The 24,957-nt window shown below is 52.5% G+C and overlaps 1 protein-coding gene across 3 annotated transcripts; it reads right to left on the bottom strand.

Annotated features, from left to right (window-relative positions):
• Window positions 1-911: 911 nt before the first annotated feature.
• On the bottom strand, window positions 912-24,678 carry LOC309654312 (gelsolin-like). 3 transcript variants are annotated; one of them, XM_082478857.1, is made up of 6 exons: window positions 24,622-24,678; window positions 10,687-10,891; window positions 9,821-9,975; window positions 4,193-4,354; window positions 2,229-2,378; window positions 912-1,063 (listed from the first exon to the last, which is right to left on the bottom strand). In XM_082478857.1, exons 1-6 carry the CDS (start codon window positions 24,661-24,663, stop codon window positions 917-919), a joined length of 861 nt encoding a protein of 286 aa, XP_082334983.1. In that variant the 5' UTR covers window positions 24,664-24,678; the 3' UTR covers window positions 912-916. The 3 variants fall into 3 exon arrangements, with proteins under 3 accessions (XP_082334983.1, XP_082334982.1, XP_082334984.1); XM_082478856.1 differs by lacking the exon at window positions 24,622-24,678 and adding an exon at window positions 12,385-12,566; XM_082478858.1 differs by lacking the exon at window positions 24,622-24,678 and adding an exon at window positions 12,262-12,382.
• Window positions 24,679-24,957: the final 279 nt, after the last annotated feature.

Raw genomic sequence — 24,957 nt, 5'->3', positions numbered from 1 at the left:
CAAAAGGGTAACCATGTAACCATGGTAACCCATGGAGAGGAGAGGAGGGGAGGCTGATTTTTTTTGTGTGAGTATTGTTACTTTTGTAATTAAAACCCATTTTAAAAATAGTACTGGTTATCTTAAACTAGTGAAATTGCATTGACTTGTATTTTCTTCTTATGTTCTTGGGAATTGCTCAGTACTGTTATTTACAATGCATATGTATTACTTTAGTATCAGAGTAAATATCAATAATGTGGTTTTTCTGTGGTGGTGATGAGAATCTGCACCTCATTTTGTTGTTATTTTACCACAAACAAGCCTAGGGCACAACATGGGTGTCACAGGCCCAGAGGCCAGAGTTCCTTGGCTCAGGATCAGCCTCAATTCACTTTTTAAAATCACAAGAAGGCAAATTCCCTGGCGGTCCAGTGGTCAGGACTCCGCGCTTTCACTGCCGAGGGTGTGTGTTAAAGGGAACCCGCAAGCCGCACAGCGTGACCAAAAAAAAGAAGAAAATAAATAAATAAAAAATAAAATCACAAGAAGAAATTATAAAGTCATTAACCATAGCCTGCCCCTCAACACACACACACACACACCACACACACACTTCTGTACTACTTCCCCGTATTTTCCTACAACACTCCCATCAGTTTCCTCTGTGGACCCCCAGAAATCCTGAAAAGTTGACTCTACTGCCCTTCTCCCCACTTTACAGACTAGGAAACTGAGACCCAGCAGAGAACATGTGCTGCCCAAGACCCCACAGATGAATGTGACACAGATGTGCCTGCAGTCGCTCGCACGCTCTTACTCCTGGGGCAGGAAGGCAAAGGCAGCAGATGGGTGTCTACTGGAGGCGTGTGGAAGCCGAGTCCCCCCCCACCCCACCCCCACGCATGCTTTGCTCAAGGCCCCATGGCAGCGGAGCTCAGGAAGACCAGGTCTCCTGACCCCAGACCCAGGGGACAGAGCAGCTGAGGCTCACCTTGTAGAGCTTGGCCAGCTTGCGGTTGGCTGCGTCCTCCTTGGCTGTGTCCTCGGCACCCTTGGGCAGAGCCGGCTTGGGACCCAGCACCTGCAGGAGAGGGAGAGATGGAAGAAGGGGTGGCGGTGAGCTCCTGGCAGCCTCCTCCCCCAGGGAGGGGACTGAATTCCTGAGAGAGCTCCCTCCCCAGGCATGCAAGGACCACACGGGCGTCCATCCACAGCGACCTTCCACTTAGGGTAAGGTCCCCTCCAGAGACATCCTGCATCTCTTGACGTGTCTCCTGTGTGCGGAGCTCAACCAGGGCTGCCTGTCGAGTCCTTCCCTCCTTGTTCCTTGTCTCCAGGAGCTCCGTGCTCCTCTGCCTCCTGGACAGTCCTTCAGGTATTTATCCTACCATTTCCTCCTGGCCTTCTAAGAATGATAAGTAGAGCTATGAACACCTTCCACCACATGCCTTTAACAGACCTCATTTCATCTTCGCACCCATGCTCAGAGGCACAGACTATCACTCTCATTTCACAGGAGAGGAAACTGAAGTCTAGAGAGAAGAAGTACCTTGTCCACACAGCTATAAGGTGGCTAAGTCAGAATTTAAGCCCGTATCCCTGTGATTTTAGAGTCTTATTTTCACACCTCCATTCTGAGCTACCTCCAGCCTCAGTGGCCCCAGCTGCTGCCCCTCTCAAGCCATGTCGGTGTCCGGGCTCCTCCCCATAATAATCACCTTCTGCTCTTCCTAAAAACCAGAACTCAACAGCCCCAGACAAGCAGGAGACGAGTGGCACGGAGCAGAGCCCGTGGTCTCCTCCTTTTCCCGGTGACCTTTGCCTCTGTTGATATGTCCTCAAAGCACAACGGCTGGCAATGCCATCATGCAATTGATGAAATGGGCTATAAACTACTAGGAATGGTCAGAAGAGGAAAGAGGGGATTGGGTCTCCATTGTCTCTTTCTGACCTGGTTCCAGCACCAGGCCCGCCCTCAGAAGATGCCAAGACCCTCCTTCTCAGCTCCTCTGGAGGACCTGGCCCTCCCAGTGGGAGGGTGCGGCTCACAACCCTGGGATGTACCAGGTCCTGGGATTCCAGCCCCACTTCTCAGGGGAGTCTGGGAGTTGTTGGGGGAGCTGCTCTTCCAGCTTGGTGGAAAAACAAATTCACCTCAACACTGCCTGTTGGATGGAGGAAAGAAATGAGCCTCCTGTCCCTATTCTTGGCCCCACCCTGCGCTCCTGGGATGGGGCAGTGGGTACCTGGAGCATCGCCTCCGGCTCGGAGCCCTCCTCGGACACGTGCACATGGGCCCGGCCACTCCGCTCGTTGTCTCGGATGCCCTTGGACATCTGTGTGGCCTTCAGCCTCTCCAAACGGTTGCTCTCGGAGCCGCACCACTGATAGATGTCCTGTAAGACAGGGACCCCACATAAGGCAGTGCCCTCACCTTCGTATAAGCCCTGCCCAGCGACATGGCAAGGAGGGAACTATGGAGGGGGGCGGTGAGCTCACCCTGTTCTCTGCTTGCCCAGGTGACGGCCCGTGGAGCACACACAAGCCCACATCCAAGCACAACAGGTGTGATCTGTGTGCACCAGGGCATGTGAGTGCATGATTTGGGATATGTGTTTTTTCACAGGTACCCCTACACATAGAATGTGTATAGAGATGTTTGCCTGCTGGTGGGAGCAGAAATTAGCACAACCACTTTGGAAAACCGTTTGGCTGTACCTTCTAAAGCTCTGTATACTGGTATCCTATGACTCAGCAATCCCTCTCCTGGGAATATACCCAACAGAAGTGCATGCATACATCCACCAAAAGACCTGTGCAAGAATGTTCAGAGCAGTACCACCTGGAATAGCCCTGAACTATCCCAAGTGTCCATCAACAACAGAACAGATCAATAAACTGTGGCATATCTGCCCAATCAATTCTTATATAACAAGGAGAAGGAACAATTTACAACTAAAGGCAAGAATATGGATGGATCTTAGAAAGAAAATGTTGGGCAAAAAAGTCAGAGATCAAAAGCAAAGATTCCACGTATATGAAGTTCAGAAACAGGTGGAACCAGTCTATGCTGTTGGTTGAGAGAGTTTGGGATGACGGTTATCCTTGGGGGTGAAAGGACGAGAAGAGGACAGACGGGGAATTCCCTGGCAGTCCAGTGGTTGGGACTCTGTGGGGCCCACTGCAGGGGGCACGGGTTCCATCCCTGGTCAGGGAACTAAGATTCTGCAAGCCACGTGGCCAAAAAAAAAAAAAAATCTAAGAAGAGGACAGATGGGGCCTTCTGGGGGCTGGTGACGTTCTGTTTCTTGATCTGGGTGTTAATTACACAGGTGTGCTCACTCTGTGATATCTATAGAGATGCACACTCAGGATTCACACACTCTTCTGTGTACCTGTTACACTTTAATAACAAGCTTACACTCAGTGTGTGCCTCCGTTTGCATGGACATTACACCACGTGTATATATGAGGTTGGGTGTAGAACATCTGGCCATGTCCTTCTGCAGGTATGAGTATATGTGGATTTGGGAAGAATGTGTACAAAGCATCACACATCAGTAAGGTGGGCCTGGGTAAGTGCATCCCACACACGTTGCCACATACAAGTGGGCATGTGCAACTACACGTATGACATGCACATTGTGGGTCCCTGAACAACATGCCCAAGTCTCCATGTGTAGGCATTCATCGTGGTGCCATGTCCACACCTGCCGGGCAAGAGCTTATAGTTTTTTTTTTTTAATTGAGGTATGGTTGACTTACAATACTATATGTTTCAGGTGTACAACATAGTGATTCACAATTTTTAAAGACTATATACCATTTGTAGTTGTTATAAAATATTGGCTATATTCCAAGAGCCTATAGTTTCTGCACATGCCCACCATGTATTTGCAAGTGAGTGATTATGTGTAAAAAGGTACACAAGATGTGCACATGAACATGCCAGGGAGTCTGTACATCAACTGAAGCCAGAGTACGCTGTGCGTGAGGTCTGTGTGCAGGCATATGAGTCTGAGTCTACACGCCAGGCACGTCTGTACCCAAATCTCTGCAGGTATGTCTGACTGCTACACAGAGCATGTGTGTGCATGGGGGCTACTGTCTCTGTGGCTTGCCCTACTTGTTCACGTGGATGTGTCCACCTCCCCAGAGTCAGGCCTGGAGCACCTCAGTGGCCCCTGGGAAAGGGGAGGGCAGGACTTACATTGCCCAGGTCCAGGATGAAGCAGTCGCCATTGTTGAAGCTCTCCCAGGACACAGGCACCTCGGTGGCGCGGACTGCACGCCGCCCTTTGACCTGGAAGAGTCTCTGCACCATCACCTCATTGGGTACCACGTGCTTGAATCCCGATGCCACGCCTCCTTTCTGTTGGGTCAAGGAGACAGCGTTAGTCCATGGGAGAGCATCTGGGGAAGGGATAGGGATGAGTTGAAGGAAATTCTGGCCTACGCACCACTGGACTTCTAGCAGATTCCCTACCCACTGCACATTGCTGCCACCCCTTTGAATCTCATACTCCACTAACAAAGACCCCTGGGCCCACTTTCCTGGATCAAAAAGCTTCAAACATTCCTTTCTCAAAACCTGCATTTCCCAAGGGATGTTCTAAGGAACTCTAATCCCCCAAGATAGTCTGCAAGGAAAGGATTCCATGATCAAATAAGCACAAGGAATGCTCCTTACTTGCTCCCTGACTGTTACATAATGTACATCCACATAATAAAGGCTCTGGGAAGTCCTATGGTAAATAAACCTGCCTGCCTTTTGTTTTAGAGAACATTTCCCTGCCTTATTGAATCAAGAACTGCTTTTCTCCTCCTCATCCTGCCTGCAGCTCGAGTGTTCTGCAAAACCCACTTTGAGAAGCACTCACCCAAAGCTTTCCCATCCTTCATCCTGCCTGCAGCTCGAGTGTTCTGCAAAACCCACTTTGAGAAGCACTCACCCAAAGCTTTCCCATCCTTCAAGGCTCTCTCGGTCTCCAGCCGAGACCATCCCCCTCCCTCCTCTGATGCTGCTGCAGCAAGTCCCACCCAGCTGTGCCTTCAGAGGCAGCTGTGGGTAAACGACAGAGCACCGACCTCAGGTTCAAGTCCCTGCCCTGCCACTACAGTGCTGGGTGACTTTGGGCAAGTCTCTTTCCCTCTCTGAGCCTCAGGCCTCTCCCTTTTGAAATGGTGACAAAAGCCCCTGCTGTGCCACCTTTTGCAGTCATCACCAAGTTCCCAGGGAGCTTCAGGAAGGATTCCTGGCAGCGGTCAAAACTGCCCTTGGCTCAGCAGAAAGCCAAATAAAGTGGGTTGGGCGTCCTCATAAACAGTTCCCAGCCCCAGGTGCTCACCGACCCCAAGCCCCAGGGATGTCAAGTCAGAGCTGCGAAGGGTCCTTATGAGCTTCCCATTTTACGCATGAGGAAACTGAAGCCCAGAGAAGTGAAGCGACTTACTCAAGGGCACTCAACAAGCACGCGGCAAAGCTAAGGAGTAAAACCTTGCCTCCTGTTTCCAATCTGGCACTCACCTCCCTGCTCCACAGGTCAAGGGCCCCTAAGGCCAGAAATGTGGCCACCCGCTCCAGGTCCCTTGCTGACACCTCAGTTTGCAGAGCGAAGCCAAGTCTGACTTGTCGCACAGAGTCCACGAGGGCAAGGGACGAAGGGGGTGAGTATAATTGGGTTCCTATTACGTCTACACACAGTAAGCAACGTGGAAGTGGCTGTGAAATGACAATGCCCACTCTGCTGGGCATTCTGTATGTGTCACCTATGAGGGAGGTGTCATCACCCCCATCTTACAGACGAGAAATGCAGATGCCAGAAGTGAAGAGACTTGCCTAAGATCTCGAAGCTAGTAAATGGTAGAGCTAGGATGCAAACCCAGGTGTAACTAAATTTGTAAGGGCCACATTTTCCCCCAACATCAGGTTTTCTTAGAGCAAAGGTCACTAGGGTCACCCAGGATGGGAGGCAGGAACAAACCACTGTTCAGAGCAAGGTTCTTCAAGTTGAAATGTTTTCCCTGTTGTGAGTGGAGCGCCCCCTGGTGTCCTTTCTTAGTACCAGCATGAGGTCTTTCAAGAGCATCCCCTTGGGCCCAGCAGGGTGGCCAAGGTATTCTCAGAGCCTTTCTTTCCACCTGGCTTCAGGGACCCTCCTGCTGGGGAAGAAGATGCAATGCCCCGTGCTCACCTGGTAATGACCGCAGAGGCTGCCACTTACTAGGCCTGTGACAGAGGCTGAGGCACCTGCTTTACAGCCATGCAATGTGGTCCCCACAAGCCCCTGAGGGAGCAACTCTCATTACCCCATTTCACAGGCATGGAAACTGAGGTGAAAAGAGGTTCAGTCCCGTGCCCAGGGTCCCAGATAATTGGTGGAAGTTTTACCCCCAAGTTCGCCCATCTAGGGACCAGCCTTGCCCAAGTCTGCCAGCCCAGGAACTCCTGAGTGTCTATGGGCACCACTGACCCCGGGACCCCATTCAGCTGGAGGTAAAGAGACCGTGGATCTGAAAAGCTTTTCCAAAAGGTGCTGAACGGATACATGGACCATTTTCATGGATTCCTCAGAGAGGAAGAAATGGGGAAATGAGGGAAGAGAAAGACCCTTAACTTTTAGAAATACATCTCTAAAATATTTTACTTGTACAAGTGTACCTTTTATTTTTTATCAAAAAAATAGAAACTTTCTTTTAAAAAACGAAAAGTGTTGTTCAATGGCATAAATCTTGGTTCCAATAAATTCTCTGTATATGAATTTATAAATTAAAAGAATACTTGATTTCTAATGAGTATGGACAGGCATTTCCTGATTAACTCCTCTAATCTTACTGATCTAGGAAATTAGACTTAGAAAGATTAGTTAACAAAAAAATAAAAGTAAGCTCTTAGGAGACATTAGTGGATCTCCAAGTATAAGGGGCAGGACTTTTTGGAAAGTTTTACTATTTTTCACTATTTTTACTTTAATCTTCAGGATTGATTGTTGCTTTCTATGGTCTAATCATTAGGTGGGCAGAGATTGGCATCAAATTATTTGAACAAAATTTAATAGGATATTGTTTTAAAAGCCACTTTCTAAATTAAAGGGATGATATATATACACATATATCATATATATGTATAGATTCTATATCTATATATAATATACACATCTATACGTTCATATAGGGACTTCCCTGGCCGTCCGGTGGTTAAGACTCTGCGCTTCCACTGCAGGGGGCATGGGTTCGATCCCTGGTCATGGGGAAGATCCCGCATGCCGCGCAGTGCGGCTAAAAAAATAAATAACATATATGTTCATATATATAGAGAGAAAAATTATGTACCATTTGGTGTATATCTCCAAGAGTAGAATCATGGGGGACTTTTACTTCCTAGAAGCCATATTTCTACGTTTGACATTTTACAATAAGCTTGTATCACACTTGTAGTCTGAAGAAGGATAAAAGCTATAAAGATCTACATTTTAAAATATGTTATAAAACAAAGAAAAACCTACTGATTGGGGCTGGTCCCCTCCACCCTCTAAACTCAGGGTTCCTCATCTAAGAAACAGGAGGGAGGACAGGAAGGGTTCAAGTGATTCTGTGAGTTCCCATTGCGTTCCGGGAGCTTCTAGGACTCAGGCCACCCCAGACTCTGCTTGAACAAAGGTTTTCAAATAACGCAGCCCCATGGGGTCTTTAGGGTTCTGTCTGAGAGTCAGGAGGAGGAGGAGGAAGAAAAAGAGGAGGAGGAGGAGGAGGGATCAAATGCAATGACTTTAAGGATGTGGAGGTCACGGAACAGGACAGCACAGGCCCCGTGATAGCCCTTTCTAGCGGCTCTCGTCCCCTCCCTGCCCCTTCTCACACCCCGAGGACGGAACTGGCTCCGAGGAGCAGGCTTTCACAGAAGCAAGTCTTGCATAACAAGCTCTGCTCCTCGGAAATCTATAATTGATGAGGGCGCCAGGCCGAGAACCTTGAACTGGGCCTGCCAAGTGCAGGGGCAGCGGGAGGACTTGCAGAAGATGGAAAGCAGGACTGGCCTTGGACCTCACATTTCCACCGAAAGCCAGGGCCTCTCAGGACTGAAGTTCCGAATCCAGGCTTGGGCTGGGAACCCATCCCCTGCAGCATTCCTCAGAGTATGGTCCAAGAACAGCTTGGAAAAATCACCGGAGGGTGGAGGAGGCTTGCTAAACACGCAGATACCTAGGCTCCATCTGAGCTAAGATCAGAGACCAGGGAGTCTTCAAATGTCCACTCTGAACTCGTTCTGTGCGAGGCCCTTCACACCTGGGTTTAAATCCCAGCTCTGTCACTTACCAGCTCTGTAAGCTGCTTAACTTGTCCACAAGTTAAGTCGCTGCTGTCCAGACAGCAACAATAAGCAGGCGCTGTTGCTCAAGAGGCTTGATAACTATTTGCTGAATGAACGACAAATATGTGAGAGCGCCCACCTGGAGGCACAAGCAGGGAGAGGGGTGGCCTTGGGACCTGAACCAGTCTCTCTGACTCCTGATCGAGTGTCCTTTCCGCTTTCTGCTCCAAGAGCTGCAAAAAGCCCTGGTCCTTCTCCAAGTCCAGGGACTGGGTCCCAAGCTTCTCACCCCTCCCTCCGTCGGTACCAAGGCCCCAGAAGAGGCTGTAGAAAGAAGGGAGAGCTGGACAGCTCCGCAGGAGGCACTGTGGGCGTGGGTGTGGCTGACAGGGGTGCTGGGAGGCTCCAGGGAATCCAACCCTGCTCCCTCACAACACACCCTGCCCTCTGCTATCTCAGTCTCATGAGAGCTTTTCCATCACCTAATCCCTGATGTGTCAGCTGAGCAGACACTGTGGCCACCCTGCTAACACAGACAACCCGGAGGCCCAGAGATGGACGATGACTTCTCTAAGGTCACACAGCACATCGGCAGCATAGATGGGGCTTAATACCTATCCTAGAACCCTGCTCATGAGAAGCAGGTTGGTGTAGTGGGAAAAAGCTGGGAGTCAGGAGATCTGGGTTCTGGTCCTGGCTCTGGGACTGACTCGCTGTGTGACCCTGGACCAGTTGCTTAACCTCTCTATGCCTCAGTTGCCCCTCCCTCTCTTAAAATAAGAGATTTGAACTCTGACATTAAGACCATCAAAGCTTATGATCCCCTCCTTATCCTGACCAAAGAGAACCCCAGCTTTGTAAAACTACAGCTTTCCAGGAGCCCTTCCAAGGTGCCAAGCCCTGTGCAAGGCATTTCCCAGCTCTGCCTTCACCAAATCCTCTCCCCAGGCCCAAAGGGCAGGTACAACTGGTTCTCATGTAACAGAAGAGGAAAGGGAGGCTCAGGGAGGCCAAATGGTTTCCCAGAAGTCATACAGCATATACGGCACAGCCTCTTGGGGCTTCCAGCTTGGTTTTGCTCAGCCCTACCTGGCTTGGGGCTGGGGCTCAGACTCTTCAGAGTTCAAGTTCAAGGGGGATTCTAACAAGCAGAAAGAGAAATGTGATCAAATGTGTTTCAAATACCTAACCTAGGCCCTGTTGGCAGGGACTAAGAACTAAAGGGTACAGGCTCAAGCCCCGGGAAAGCAAGGTTCCCACCCATGGCCCACCCCTTACTGCTGGGGCTAGGAAGACCACCCTGTGAAGTGATGGAGAATTTTCTTCTCTCAATGTAATAAGAAACCAGAGGCTCAGAGAGAGAGTGTGATTTGTCCAAGGTCACACAGCTAGGAAGGGCCCAGAGCTAACCAACTCCAAAGGCTGAGCTCTGACCGGTCTGCCCACATCACCAAACAAGACTGAAAGATGGATGGACCTGAGTGAGTCCTGCCATTGGTGCATCTGTCCCTGCTGCCCGGCACCCACCTTGTACTTGAGGCCGGACTTGAAGTAACCAAGGAAGGTGGCGGACTCGAAGCCCTGGACCTCACGGTGCTGCACAGCCCGACCGTTCAGGTAGTCATCCAGCTGCACCGTGAAGATGGCGGCCGCCCCGCTCTCATCCTGGCTGCATTCATTGCCTGGGGGACATCAGAGCAGCATGAGCCGGGCTTCTGTAAAGTGGCCCCAGCCTCCCATGGAGGAGGAGTCTGGAGCCCCCAGCAGTGCCCCGGCCTGGCTGCAGAAGCTGGGCAAGCCCCTGCCTCCTACGAGCTTCGGTTAATCTATCTGTATGTGTAATGGGGGGGGTGGGAGGCTGACTCCAAGGTCTCTAAGAGTCCTCCCAGCTCTGACGCATTCCCCCTGCACTCACTCTCAACCCTCCTGAGCATGAAGTCAGGCCAGGGAGCATCAGAAAACCAAGGCCCAGTGAGGGGGCAGGACTCACAGAGTCACACAGCAGAGCCGTGGCAGGACTCCAGGCTCCGACTCTGAAGGGCAAACTGGAGTGTGGCTGGAGCCGTGCAGGGGGTCCAGGGTCCCCAAGTCACCCCCAGTCTGTGTGCCATAGTGGCTTGTTTAACCCTCACAACAGTCCTATGAGGTAGTCTAGCGCAATCATCAGGTCCACTTTACAGAGACACTGAATATCTTGCCAAAGGGCAGAGCCGGGGTGTGAACTTGGGCAGGCTGGCTCTAGAGTCTTGGGAACATGTAACCAAGGGTCTGGCACACACTTGATGGTCAATAGTCACTTAATTCCCGTGGGCACTTCCTGGCGACCACGCCTCAAAGGTCTGTGCTTTACAGCAGAGGGGCTGGGATGGGGGCTCGGGCGGGGCCAGCCTCACCCAGCCAGTAGTGGAGGTCGTACTGCAGGTTCCCATTCCTCAGCTGCACCGTCTTCAGGATGACATAGGCATCGCCTGTGAAGAAGTCTCCGTAAAGGTTGGGGGGCACGGGAACCAGGTCGAACTTCTCCACACGCCAGATCTGCAGGCCGGGCTCCTTCCCCGCCTTGAGGAACTCGGGGTGTTCCACCACCATGCTGCTGGGCTGCAAGAGATGGGGAGGAGCCTGAGCGAGGGCAGGGGCCTTGGCGGGGAGAGACCCCACCCCGGGGCACGAGGGAGGGTGGTTTCCAGCACCAAGAGCATCTCACTTGAGCCGCTGACTCTCCCCACCCCGTTCTATGACCCCTGCTCGATGAGTGAGCAAACAGGGCAGAGTTTAGGCTCCAAACCCTGTCCGTGGCATCTGTCTCCCCTCCTCAGCTCCCTGGTGATGGGGGGACAGAAGGCTCTCCCTCCCTTCTCTCTTCCTTTCTTAGTGCCAATTAGATGCAACAGCCAAGGCGCAGAGTGGTGAAGACGGGGACCCCCAGCTAGGAAATGACAGAGCAGGACTTGGCCCATGCTCTAAGAGCACGAGTTTTAGGACCGTGGGGAGACCCCTCAGATGGCAATGGTAAATCTGGGGGTCGCCAGGGGCTCAGCTTGTTCCCTTCCAGCATCCTCAGTGGTCCTTAGAACTAGAAGGGTCCTCAGAGAGTTCATTATCCAACTCCACCCTGCAGACAGGAAAATTGAGGCCCCAAGAAGGGAAGGGGACTAGCCTAAGGTCACACAGGCTGTCTGCTTTTGCTCTTTGGAAGTGGGAAGATTTCCCATGCCCCATCCATGTCCATGTCCACACCTCCAAGAAGGGCCTAGATGACTGAGCCCAAGTGGCCTCCTGCGCTGTCTGCCTCCTCCCTCCTGCCCCCAAAACCCCACCCCGCAAATTCCATTTCTTGGAAAAGGCGAGAGGACGCAGCCGGGGTCTGCAGGAGCCTGTTGGAGATGAGGTGGTCAAGGATGGAGGAAGGCCGTCAGACATGCACTGGGGCTAGAGATGGAGCAGAGCGGGATGGTTAGCTTGGAGTCAGAGGGTGGAAATCAGCAGGCGCAGGTCACCTCGGGCCGGATCTGGTGGAAGAAGTCAAAAAAAACAGATGGGAGAACTCAGGCAGAGGGATGGAGAACACAAAAGAACAGCAGGAGCGAGGAGAAACCAGACAGGGCAGAGGAGGTACCAGAGAGGGGAGAATAAATAACAGGAAGGATGGTAAGCAGGCGGAGGTGAGATCATACAAGAAAGAGGGGGAAAATATTGAAGAGGCAGAGAGAAATTAGATGAGAAATAAAAATCTGAAATGGAAGAAGAAATCAGAAGAGGGAAGGAGAGAAATGAGGCAGAGGGAAGGAGAAATCAGGCAAGGAAGAGGAGAAATCAGGGGGCAGAGATGGGTAAGAAATCAGAAGGTAGCATCGAGGGAAAAAGAAATCCGGCCAAGGTGAGGTTAGCCTCTAGGAAGGGAAACAGCCAGGGCCCTGCGGCTCCCACCCCCCTCCACCGGAGCCCCGGAAGCAGCAAGAGATACTTACAAAGCAACAAAACAGTTTTTCCATTCTAGACCTGAATTACTCCCCTTTTCCTAGCGCTGTATCTGCAAGAACTTACAATAGAGAGTTACTCCGGGAGCCCCCCGTGGCCCCCCGGGCACTCACCCGCGCCTGGGTCACCCGCCCCTGGGGCGCCCGTACTTGGGGCGCCCCCCGCGACGCGGTGGCGGCGCGGGCCAGCGGCGACAGCGCGCACAGCGCCAGGACCAGCGCGCCCAGCAGCGCGGAGCGGTGCGGAGCCATGGCAGCGACAGCGGCAGAAGACCTGGGCGGCAGCCTGGGCCTCCCCAGTCGCAGACCTTAAGTAGCCGCCCGCCCATCCCGCCTAAGCTGGGGACCGCCCCATAGGGAGGGCGTGGGGCAGGGCTGGGCCCCAGGGCGTTGGGCAGGGCTGGGCCCCCGCGGGCCTGGGAAGGGCGGGGATCTGGCCTGGATTTTAGAGACCTCGGGGTTCCCACAGGGACAGATCCAACTGGGCGTGGCCACCCCTTCACCCCAGTTCAGGGGTGGAGACCAAGCACAGGACCTGGCATACAGCAGGCGCTAACTCAGTGCACACTAAATGGGCACACGTAAGAATGGCAGGGAGCTCACCCATCTTAGCCTCCTGTATGATCCATGCAAAGACCCCTCCCCTCTCCACCCCTAACGTCTCCAGCAAAAAATATCATGAACTAACATTTATTGAAGGTTTTCCACTTCATATGAAAACTGACACATCCTAACATCCTTTACAGACTGGGTACTATCGACAGCCCCATTTTAACGAGGGGAAAACTGAGTGCAGAAAGGTCAAGCAATTTGCACACGACTAGGAAACGAAAGCCAAGATTTCACCCCAGGTGCTCTGAGTGGACCACCCACTTAGGCAGCATGTGGCTGTCACCAGCTGAGGACACAGTCCAGGGGGCTGACCTTCACTGGACCCTTGAACAAGCCAGACAGAGAGGGGCAGGCAGATCTCTCAACTTCTCGGATTGCAGGTTCTATTTTACTCAAGACTGCCCTTCTTTCCTTCCTTTTAAAAAAGTTTTTATTTTGTAAAAGCTTGTTTTGATAAAAACTTAAAGTCACGTTATTTATGCAAATTTTGGCCTCTCAACCCCACTTACTTCTACCTTGGGGCAACCAACCACTTCTATCTTCCTCCTTCAGCTGATTTCAGTGTTTGCCTTCATGTCTTAAATAACAAGCCCTTGTTGTTTGGGTTTTTTTCTTTTTTGGGGGGGGGTGTTTGTTTTGGTTTTGTTCTTGTTTTTTTCAGTTTTAGGTCCTATTGGCTCTCCCTGGGGAAGTCAAGGATTCAAGCCTCTTGCCCTTCTCCCAGGCTCCCTTCCCATCTCTCACTCTCCCACTGGAGGCTTACAGTCAGTCACTGGGTTAGAAGTGCTATTCGGATTCACCCAGGCCTGCTTCCCACCTTCGCCAGCCCCTCTCTTCTCCCTCTCACTACTCTGCTGGACCCAGCTTCTCTATTTCCAAGTTCCCTTTGCATCCCAGATCTCCTCCTTTCCCAATAACAGGGAATGCAATGACAGGGAAGAGAATGGAGAAGCTGGAGACCTGGGTTTGATTCCCACCTCCACTGTGTGTAAGTTACTTTCTTCTTCTCTGCCTCAGTCTCCTCATCTAGTAAATGGGTATAAAGTGGTTGCTGAGAATTAAACCAGTCTCTCTGTGTGAGAATGGCCTGGTCTGACAATTAGTAAATGGGAGTTCCCATCCCCCTTCCCCACGAGCTCTAGTCATCCGCCCCAGCTCCTCCTGGAGCCCAGTTTCTATCTAATCAGGCTGAAGTTTGCCTTCCATCACACACAACTTCCTCCCATTTAAGGTACACCGTGAGTCAGATAAAGGGCTAAATGAACACACACATGGAGAAGACAAATCAGACTGCAGGGATTATAAGAAAGCTTCATGGACAAAGGGACTTGTGACCTGGGCCTTGAAGGACAGGGAGGAGGGAGATTGAGAAGAAGAGGCATTCTGGGGAGGGAACAGCATGGGCAAAGGGCAAATGCAGGCCACATGCAGTGACTAAGGAGGGGTCCTGTCTGAAACACAGTAGCAAGAAGAGATGAGGCTGGAGAGGGCGGCGGGGGTCACAGGGGCCTGTGTGTCACACTGAAGAGTCTGAATTTTATCGCAGTGTCTGTGGGGAACCACAGAGAGATGCCCGAGTTCTTGAAGCTCTATGTCTAGTCCTGGGCCTGCAGAGCCTGCAGTGGATCAGCTCTGGCCTAAATTCAGAGAGCTCTTCCCTCTCCTTAGGCATTTCGAGGATTATAAAAACCCCACAGTTCTCATATGCTCTTGATGGAAGTATAAACCAGTTTCCCCTCTCTAGAGAGCAATTTATGACCACAAATTCGAAACAGGTAATGCGACAACAGTGCTGTTTCCTTCAGTATCACTTACAGAGGAACGTGGAAATATACGTGCAAGGATGTTCACTGAAGCATTGTTTGAAGAAAACTGGAAAGGACCCAAATGTCCCGGTTAAACAAATTATGGAGCCGCCATACAATGGACCACTCTGCAGCTGTGAAAAAAGAATAAGCTAGGGGCTTCCCTGATGGCGCAGTGGTTGAGAATCTGCCTGCCAATGCAGGGGACACGGGTTCGAGCCCTGGTCTGGGAAGATCCCACATGCCGCGGAGCAACTAGGCCCGTGAGCCACAATTACTGAGCCTGCGCGTCTGGAGCCTGTGCTCCGCAACAAGAGAGGCCGCGATAGTGAGAGGCCTGCGCACCGCGATGAAGAGTGGCCCCCGCTTGCCGCAGCTGGAGAAAGCCCTCGCACAGAAACAAAGACCCAACACAGCCAAAAATAAATTAATTAATTAAAAAAAAAAAAAAAAAGAAGAAGCTAGTGCGGACCATGCCTGGCACATAGTAGGCGCTCAATAAGCACGGAGAGATCTCCAAGTGCAAAAAGCAAATTGTAGAATAACTATAATGTGACTCCTCTCCTCTGTTTTATGAGGGTGCCTGTTTTTGTATACATCCTTAAAAAAATCAAGGAGGGTAAACACCAAAGTGTCAAGCCAGTTTGTTTGAAAGGGATGAAGAGGTTGGGGTTAAGCACCCACATCGCTGCAACTGGCACAAGGGAACATTTTAGGGTGATGAAAACATTCTAACTCTGGATTATGGTGATGATTACACAACTGAAAAATGAACTAAAAATCATAGTCCCGTCTGCCTACAATGGGTGAATTGTTACGGTATCTAAATTATACCTCAATATACTTGTGTGAACAATTTTTTTTAATGTGCTATAGGGATTGAAACTATTTACAAGTATTTATCCAATGAAGTTTTTTTTTGTTTTTGTTTTTTTATAAAAGACTGATCTAGGGGGACTTCCTCGGCAGTCCAGTGGTTAAGACTCTGCGCTTCCACTGCAGGGGGCACGGATTCCATCCCTGGTCGGGGAACTAAGTTCCTGTATGCCGCGTGGCATGGCCGAGAAAAAAAAAAAAAAAGACTGATCTAGAAATAATACCTTTAAAATAGACAATGATACCTGCTCATTAGACAATTTGGAAAGTCCAAACAAGCAGGAAGAAGAAATTTCCTCGTCATCCCTGTCCCCCAAATGAACCTGAGGGGGCATCCGGCCCAGCTGAGCAGTCCTTTCTGCTCAGTTGGTGATTAACAGAGGGCTGCTGTGGCTTGGCCTTAGTGCCAGGGATCACTGACCACTAGCCCAGGGTCACTGGCCCCTGGTTAATGATCTCAAAGGCCCTGCAGCTTTGCCTGTCGCATAGCTCTGGAGCCTGGGTCCTCAGCGCTGGAGGCCTGGTGAACAGGCCCTGGCTCCTGCCCTCGGCGAGCCCATGGCCTAGAAACTCTCACTACAGGGCAGTGATGTGTGGAGACTGTGATGCGGACAACATGGTCTTATGCTGCTCCCTGCCTGGAAGAGGATGTATGAGTTCAGGGCCAGTGGGGGGACTTAAATGCAAAAGAAAAACTTCTAGGTAGAAAGGAAGAGTCCCCACCCAGTGCTAGGCTTGCCTCTGCCACAGACTTCCTGGGTGACCTTGGGAAAATCACTGTCCCTATCTGGGCCTCAAGGTCCAGACACCCAAAAGATGGGGTAGGCCCTGATGCTCTGACTCTAAGCCTCATTCCTAGCCCAGCATTCCCAGATACTGGCTCTACAACCATATCCGGAACCGACACGTCTCTAAGCCTCAGGGTTTCCATCTGTAAAATGGGAGCACTGGTCCAGGTTGCCTCTACAGGTCCTTCTGAATGAGACAGTGCAGGGCCCCTGACCTACACAAGGGGGCACGGCGGTCACTGGTGGCAGCATGCCACCTCACCTCTGGATCCAGACATCTCTGGGAGAAGAGAGGGAGGAATGGGTGGGGGGTGTCTGATACCGAGTCTCCTCACAGCAACCAGAGGAAATAGGTATTAAAGTTCCCTTTTTTTTTTTTAAAGGTTTTAAATTTATATTTATTTATTTATTCATTTTTGGCTGTGTTGGGTCTTCGTTTCTGTGCGAGGGCTTTCTCTAGTTGCGGCGAGCGGGGGCCACTCTTCATCGCGGAGCGCGGGCCTCTCACTGTCACGGCCTCTCTTGTTGCGAAGCACAGGCTCCAGACGCGCAGGCTCAGTAGTTGTGGCTCACGGGCCTAGTTGCTCCGCGGCATGTGGGATCTTCCCAGACCAGGGCTCAAACCCGTGTCCCCTGCATTGGCAGGGGGATTCTCAACCACTGCGCCACCAGGGAAGCCCTAAAGTTCCCATTTTATAGACCAGGAAACAGAGATTCAGGGAGTTTCAGTCACTTGCTTGGGGTCATTCAGCTAGAAAGAGGCACTGCTGAGATTCAAACACAAGTCTGGCTGGCTCCAGTGCCCAAGCTCTATCTGGGGATCAAGCAGGGCCTCCCGGCACCATCCCACCTGGGCAGGAAGGGAGCAACAGTACCCTTTACAGGTAAAGGGTTGCAGGCGCTGACTCAGTCAAGCCCAAGCCAAGCCTGGCAGCCCGAACTCCATGGGGCGGCCGTCCCTACCACGCCTCGCGGGCTGAAGAGGTCGCAGCCCTCCAGCCCTGCACCCGCACCTGTGAGCACCCAGGACAGAGGCTTGTCCTAGGAAGGTCCCCAGGCTGCAGCCACTGGGTGGAAGATGGACTGTGGCACCTACACTCTGTGCCACTCATGGGCACGCAGGTCAGTCACGGTCTCCTGTACTTGGGAGGCAGCCCGGCTCTGCCACCACTAGCTATGTGAGTACGCCCTAGTCCCTGCCCTTCTCTGGACCTCAGAGATCCCCTTGACCTCTGATCTTGGGTGTTCCAGGCTCCCACCTAGTGCTACACACAGTAGGTAGCTTTCAGCATCAGCCCACATCTCTCCCCTATAGTTGGATCCAGGACCCCCACCACCAGCTCCAGCCCTGCTCCTCTGTGACCTTAGGCTAGCCTCTGTGTCTCCCTGGACCTCCCAAGGCAGCTACCAGAGACGGGAGCAGGCAGCCTCACCCGCCGCCCCCGGCCTCGATGTACAAAAGGCCTTGGCTGGCCCTGGAAGACACCACCCTGTTCTTTTTTCTTCACCCCGAACACTGTTGTTCTTGATTCCCGGGCAGCCGGCCACTCATGGAAAGCCCTCTCTCAGAGCTTGTTTGCTTTCTGGCTCACTGCTGGGCTCTGGGTCCTCTTGGGAATACCCGCCCCTCTGGTTTTGCTAAATGGGACAACAGGCAGTAAACAGAGAAGGCAGTTACGAAACCCAGTGAAAGCGGACAGGGTGTCTGTGAGGTCTGAGGAGCCCTGGGGACTTGAAAGAACATGTTTTAGAATCTGGGAGACTCAGCTCCTGTGATCAGGGCCTCAGTTTCCTTATCTATAAAATGGGGAGAATGATACCCAGCTCACAGAGCAGTGAGGAGGGCCAGGGCCCCACACACAGTAGAAGCTTCCCAAAGTTAGTGCCCCATTTTTTTTTTTTAATAAATGTAAGTTATTTATTTTATTTTTATTTATTTTTGGCTGCATTGGGTCTTCATTGCTGTGTGCGGGCTTTCTCTAGTTGTGGCGAGCGGGGGCTACTCTTTGTTGCGGTGTGCAAGCTTCTCATTGCTGTGGCTTCTCTTGTTGCAGAGCACGAGCTCTAGGCACATAGTCTTCAGTAGTTGTGGCGTGCAGGCTCAATAGCTGTGGCTCGCGGGCTCTGGAGCACAGGCTCGATAGTTGGGGCAAACGGGCATAGTTGCTCCACAGCATGTGGGATCTTCCTGGACCAGCGCTCGAACCCGTGTCCCCTGCATTGGCAGGCGGATTCTTAACCACTGCGCCACCAGGGAAGCCCGTGCCCATTTTTTGAACTGGTTTCTTTGCACAGAGGCCTCTGTTCAGCATGTGCCACGTGAGAGCAGTGTGGTGGTGCTGGAGAAAGGTTACAGACTTCACAGGCGATTCCTGAGTTCAGGTCTGGGCTATGCAACCTGGAGCAAGTCGCTTTGCCTCTCTGAGCGTTGGGTCACTCATCTGTAAAAAGGGACAGTAGTGCCCAGTTGCAGGCCAGCTGGGAGCTCAGGAGTGAGACTGCTGGAGTGCATTGCACAGAGTAGGACTTATCTGTAGCAACGCTCACTAGTCCATCCTCTCTTTGTAGACTATGACACCAAGAACAAGAGTGTAACTTCTGCGAATCACATAGCAAGTACCTGGCAGAGCAGACCTAGAACCCAGGTCTCCATTCCTGGGCCAGAGGTAAGGCCTGAGCCCGTGACATGACAAGGCGCCCTGTAAGGGCCAGCTGGACCTCTGCCCTGGCCCAGTCTATCCTGGGTGTGGACAGCTGTCGGGGAGATGGCCAGTGGGACTCCAAGAGGCTGACTGTCCCAGGGACCAAAGCCACTGGCTCTTTCCCAGCTTCGGAGGCAACTCCGCCTAGTGCTGAGAGCCAGGGCAGGACATTCAGAGAGGGACTGGCCCCGCCACTGCCTGAGCCTGTGCCCTGGAAGCAGCCAGATCTGGCCATGGGTGTGAGTCAGTGCCCTTCCTGCCAGGGTCCACTTTGAAGTCGGTGTCCCCTTCTCTGGGGGAGGCAGTGGCCCTGGGAGGCTTGGCAGGCCAGCAGCTGGGGCTGCAAACAGCTGTATCCTAGCCCCTCTGGCACCCCACGGCCCACTGATAGGGGAGTCCAGGCACAAACACAAATCAGCAGCAGGACAACGAGGCCCAACGACAGGCACCGCGGTGCAGGACCAGTAGAAGATGGGAACACAGTCCCCGCCTGCCAACCTCCTGGGGCAGCAGGGCCTACGGGGCCCAAACCAGAACCAGAAGCAGCAAAAGCCGCAGGAGGCAGCTCCCCGCTCCACAGAGGAAAGGCTTTCCAACAGAGAGGAAAACAATGTGCAGGACTGTGGAAAGAGCTCCCACCAGGAAAATCTGTGTATAAATCCCGACCTACCACTTCTAGCTCTGTGGCTTCTGCTCTCTGAGCCTCAATTTCCTCATCTGTAAAATGGGGATTAGAATAGCTTCTTCCCAGAGTTGCTGTGAGAATGTTGTAAGGTAAAAATACGTTTGGGGCTTAGCACGGTGCTTGGCCTAGCGTATGCACATATAGAGGAAGCTGTGGTGGTTGTTTGCTGGGTGCTAGGAAGCGTCTCTCTCTCTCTGTCTCTCTCTCTCTCTCTCTCTCTCTCTCTCCCTCTCTCTCTCGACACTCAAGTTCCTTATGTATAAAATCAGGGTTAAAATGTTTTTCTCAAAGGTGAGTGGAGAGCACTGAATGAGACCATAAATGTGGAAGATCCTAGGACCATGCCTGGCATAAGACAGATGTTCAAAAATGCGGGTTTCCTTCCCCCTCTTCCGGAGAGATAATGAGTGGCCCAGTGGTGACCCAGCCAAGGGGACTCAGATGATGAGCAAACCAGCCCATTTCTAAGGACACTTCAGGCCCTGGGACTTTAGGATTCTGAAAGAAACAGCAAAAGGCAAACAGTGTTTGAGCATCTGGTCAAGGTCCCCCCCTGTCTGTCTGGGAATCAAGTTCATCCTTCAGCAGGACCCAGCTCCCTAGGCCTATAATCACCATGATGGGAGCAATAATGACAGGACCTCAGAAGATGGTGACATATTCCTCTTGCTGCAGGCCCCGAATGAAGCCTTTCTCTGTCCCCAAGCCTTGCACAGCCAGTGACAGCCAAGACCTCCTGTCAGCGGGAGCCCATCTTCTGGGTGTCAGTTTGTACCCTGCAGGCAGAACTTCCAAGAAACACAAAGTGGGCAGGTTCGGGACAGAGGAGAGAGTCCAGAATCCAGAAGCAGGGGCAGAGCTTAGGTGAGCTCGGGATACCAAGAATGACCAGTAGGGTGAGGGGTGCACAACCTTCCATCCAAGGGAAGACAAGATAATGTCCAGGCTGAGTTTGGACAGAACCCAAATCCCTACCTCAGGCGGGGACTTGGGCCAATGGCCCTTCTGCAGTGTTTCAATTTCCTCCTCTATAAAATGTGGTGATGAGTCCTACCCTGGGGGTCATCTGGGAGGAGGATTGAAGGAGCTCCCAGCACTGTGCTTATTAGCACACAGCAAGTGCTCAATAACCGCAACACCCAAAGACAACCCCCCGGCATGTGTCCAGGCCCTGGAAACGAACAGCCCACTGGCCCCCATACCCACCCTTGACTTCTATCTCTGCATCCTTGCATCCAAAGCAGGGTAGGACTGGAAGGTCCCAGCCAAGGCCCAGAGACCTGGAGGGATGGCTGATGCCAAGGATAGGAAGGCATCTCAGGAGGGGGCCTCAAGCCAGCACTTCAAGAGCCCACCTTGTCTCCCACCCCATCCACAAATCTCTTTATGATTCCCTCCCCTCTCCTCTGGTCTGCTCCCACCACAAGGAACAGGGGCTCTGGAGTCACTGCCCGATCCCAGCCCTGTCTCTTACTACCTAGGTGACCCTGCAAGTGACTCAACCTCTCTGAACCTGTGTCCCTGGGTATAGAAAAGCCAGACTATCTCACAGGCCTGCCAGAACTTGACGCTAGTAAAAATCAGTTATGGAAAAACTCCAAATGCTATAGCATGATTAGAAATTCTCTGCAATTTATCTCAAACTTTTAACTACAATAGAACTACCAGAGATTCAAAGATATTTTTTATCCTTACTAATCCCTTTAATTTTAATAAGGCTTTTTAAAACGTACTTTCCCCTCTTAAACATAAACAGAGGTATAGTACTGGAACCCTTTTGTTCCTTTCCCAGCTCAGTGAATAATCGTAACCAGCTGGAAGAAATAAATGAGATCCAGTCCACAAAGCACAGTGCCTGGCACATGATAGGGCTCCGGAACGGTTGCCGTCTCCTTTCCCCAGGTGTGCTCCCAGCCTCACCTCCATCCAGGCACCTGCCCAATGACCCGCATCATCAAGCCCTCTGAGGGCTTCCAGAACCCTCTGGGACACTCCAGAATCATCCCACCAGGCCATACACAAGGGCTGAGGCCAGAGCAGAGACGCTCAACCCCACATACTCCCCATTTACACTCACTTCCCTCTCCCGCATCCCAGACACTGTCCTGGTTCAGGGTTCCCATCTTTTCTCTGGAACCACTGCACCAGCTTCCTCAGTGCCTTCGACTCTCCCATTATCCACAGGGATCGCATCATTCCCTGCTCAAGACCCTTCCACGGACCCCAGCGCGAACTGAAAGAAGTCAGGACTCCTAAGCTTGGCTTTTAAGGCCCTTTGGGATCTGGGACCTACACGCTCTTGCAGGCTCATCACCCACTGACACCCCCCCTCCACCTTACCCCCGACACCCTCTGCGACACCTCTTGCCTCTATACGTCCTCAATCTCCTGCCTCCCGGAGAGCGGGGGTCTAGCCTCAGCGGTGCCTCGGACTGCATGACCTCGGGCAAGCTCTTTGCCTCCCTGAGCTTCAGTCTCCTCATCAGGCTATTGGAGGCCTTGTGCAGATGAGACAAGGTAAGGGAGTGAGCGTCAGGTGCCAGGAGGGCTTGGGAAACGTTAGCGCGGGAGCCACTGCCTCCTCCCTGCACCTGCACCTCCGTTTCCCCCACGCTGACAGCAGCTGGTAGGGATCGGCTCCTCTGCCCCAGCAGCAGTAGGGGCTCTCTCTCCCTTAAGCCCCGGAACTAAGACGCGCTCACAGCCGGCAGTGGCAGCCAGGGAGGGGAGCAGGAGGGAGGACGGCTTAGAGGAAAATTACCCGGCTCCGGCCCAGCCAACAGGGGCTCACAGCTGCCTCTGACAGAGGGGACTTGGGGGCCTGGCAGGCTCTTCCTGAGCCATGAACTTGGCCCCAAGCCTTGACCCCTGTCTGAGCTGGTAGGGGGGTACTCTGGGCCCCACTCCTCTGGGACACTCCCACTCTTTGGCATCCAAAGAGGCAGAGAGGAGGAGGAGACAAACCAGACAGGCCTTTGTGAGAGGAGAAAATTGGCTCCTGCTGCCACATGCTGGGGCCCCAGGCACTGACATGAAAAAAGGACCCTCTGTGCCCCATTGCCGTACATCAAACCCTACACCCTGGGGACCATGTCCTTGCGTCATATACTTTGAAGCACGCCCATTGTCACATACACCGTGTTCTCTGTATCCCATACCAGACCCTGTGTTCCTCATACCTCGTCCTGCCTGTGTACCCTGGTGCACAGCCCACGTGCTGCGTCCCATGTCACTTACACCTTGGATCACGCGCCATGCACCATGTCACTTCTGCTGTGTGACGTACTCTGTATAGACGGTCCCCGACTTGCGATGGTCCAACTTAACGATTTGCGGACTTTGCGACTGTGCAAAAGCAATACACATTCTCTAGAAACCTGGTAGGGGAGCTAAGATCCCACGTAAAGTCAAGCAGAGGCTGAGCAGCCCCTCTGAGGCCCAGGGGAAAGCAGCCATGAGCCGCATGGTTCCCAAACACCTCTGCAGACCAGGTGTGCAGCAGAATTACCTGGGGAGCTCCTGAAAACCCCACGCCCAGCGTTTGTCTATAGCTCGGGGTGGGGCCTGGGAACCTGGGGTTATGAGGCTCAACCTGGACTGGGAAACACTCATCAAAGCCCAACATCTCCTCTCGCACTTGGGGAAACTGAGGCCAGGCAGCACTGGGGACTTGCCAGATCTAGTCCATCAAGCAGTGGGAGGGCCTGGGTTGGAATTGGGGGCCCTCCCTGGTTCCTTCTCTCTTTCCCTCCTCCTCCCGCCCCACTCCTCCCTGGCCCTCAGCCTCCTGGTGACTCAGGGCTCTGAGTCATCCAGTGGCACCAGAGAGGAAACTTCTTAGGAAAAACAATCCCCAAACAAAGCTTCCCCTGATCTGGGGAACAGAATAGGCCCAGGGGGTTAAAAGAGGAAGGGGAGGAGAATACAGGGTGGAGTTGGAAGCTGGGATCCCAAGACTTGGTCTTTCCTCTCCACCACTGAGCCCTAGAGAAGGCGCTTCCCTGCTTTGACCTCAGTTTCCCCTGAGTAAATAACACCTACGACTGCACATAGAAGCTCAACGTGGGCCAGGCCACATGATAAGTCCTTCTCAGCTTTGTCTTGCTGACAATGCTTCCCCAAAACTCATGGCTAGCATCATGCCCATTTTACAGATGGGGAAACTGAGACCCAGAAAGGTTCAGCCCAAAGTTACACAGTTAGGAAGTGCAGAGCAGAGTCCAAACCCAGGGCTGACTCCAAAGTGCTACTCTCACTCCTTTTAAAAATACCTACTGCGTAGCGTGGCATGCTGATCTTGTCTCATAAACCGTGTAAGGTCAATGGTCCAGTAGGGGCTCAACCACACATGCTTTTCTCCTTTCTTCCCTGTGTCAGGACCTGCCTCAGGACTCCCCGGCCCAGTGGGGTACACACATGAACTTGGGTATTCACCCAAATGGCTCTAGGCAGCAGGAACACAAGGCAGGAAGCACCCAGGGCCTGATGAACCACAAAGGAGCATTTGAGCAGGGCCTTGAAGGATGAATGTAGGTTTGTCTTTGGGGAACAGGGAACCAGCACGCCAGGCGGAGAGAACAGCAAAAGCAAAAGCTCGGAGGTGTGCCCCCACTGGAAAATGCAAACACTGGAGAGGCATGCCTGGGGTTAAGACCTGGTGGGTAAACACTGGAGGGGCCTGACTGCTAGGGGTCCTGGCCTGATCTGAGGCAGTGGAGGATTTTTTAAGCCCGGAGAGAATAGGCTCGGAGCTGGTTTCATCTCTGCAGAGGGCCTGGCTGGCGGATGAACTGGGAGTCAGGACTGGGACTTCCCCTGAGGCCTCCCTGGAGCTCCTCTTCCAAGCAGGCCTTGGGGACGACCCTAGATCCCTTGCTACTCACCCATGGGTCAGAGTCGCCCCTGAGGGCCTCTTCCTCCACCATAGCTGGGCTGGGCAGAGGACAGGCGGGCCTCTCCTGACCACATCAACCTAATCACATCGGCCTATAAATAGGGCCCTGTGGCTTAGTCTGAAATAGCTGTGCCAGGCCCAACTCCACAGGCACACAGTTCCAGAAATGCTCCTTCGCCTTGACACAGTTAAAACCCAAAACTTCCTCAGGACACTATTGTTCATGCTCTAATTCACTTTCTTAAACACGAGGCAGTGGGCTGGGGGGAAGAGCCCACCCACCTACTGCAGGCTATTGGAAATGGGCCTTGTGGCTTCTTTTCTG

This window comes from Balaenoptera physalus (assembly GCF_965194825.1).
Source record: "Balaenoptera physalus genome assembly, contig: HAP1_SCAFFOLD_2723, whole genome shotgun sequence".
NCBI classification, from domain to species: Eukaryota; Metazoa; Chordata; class Mammalia; order Artiodactyla; family Balaenopteridae; genus Balaenoptera; species Balaenoptera physalus.
This window is presented reverse-complemented; position numbering and strand designations above follow the sequence as displayed.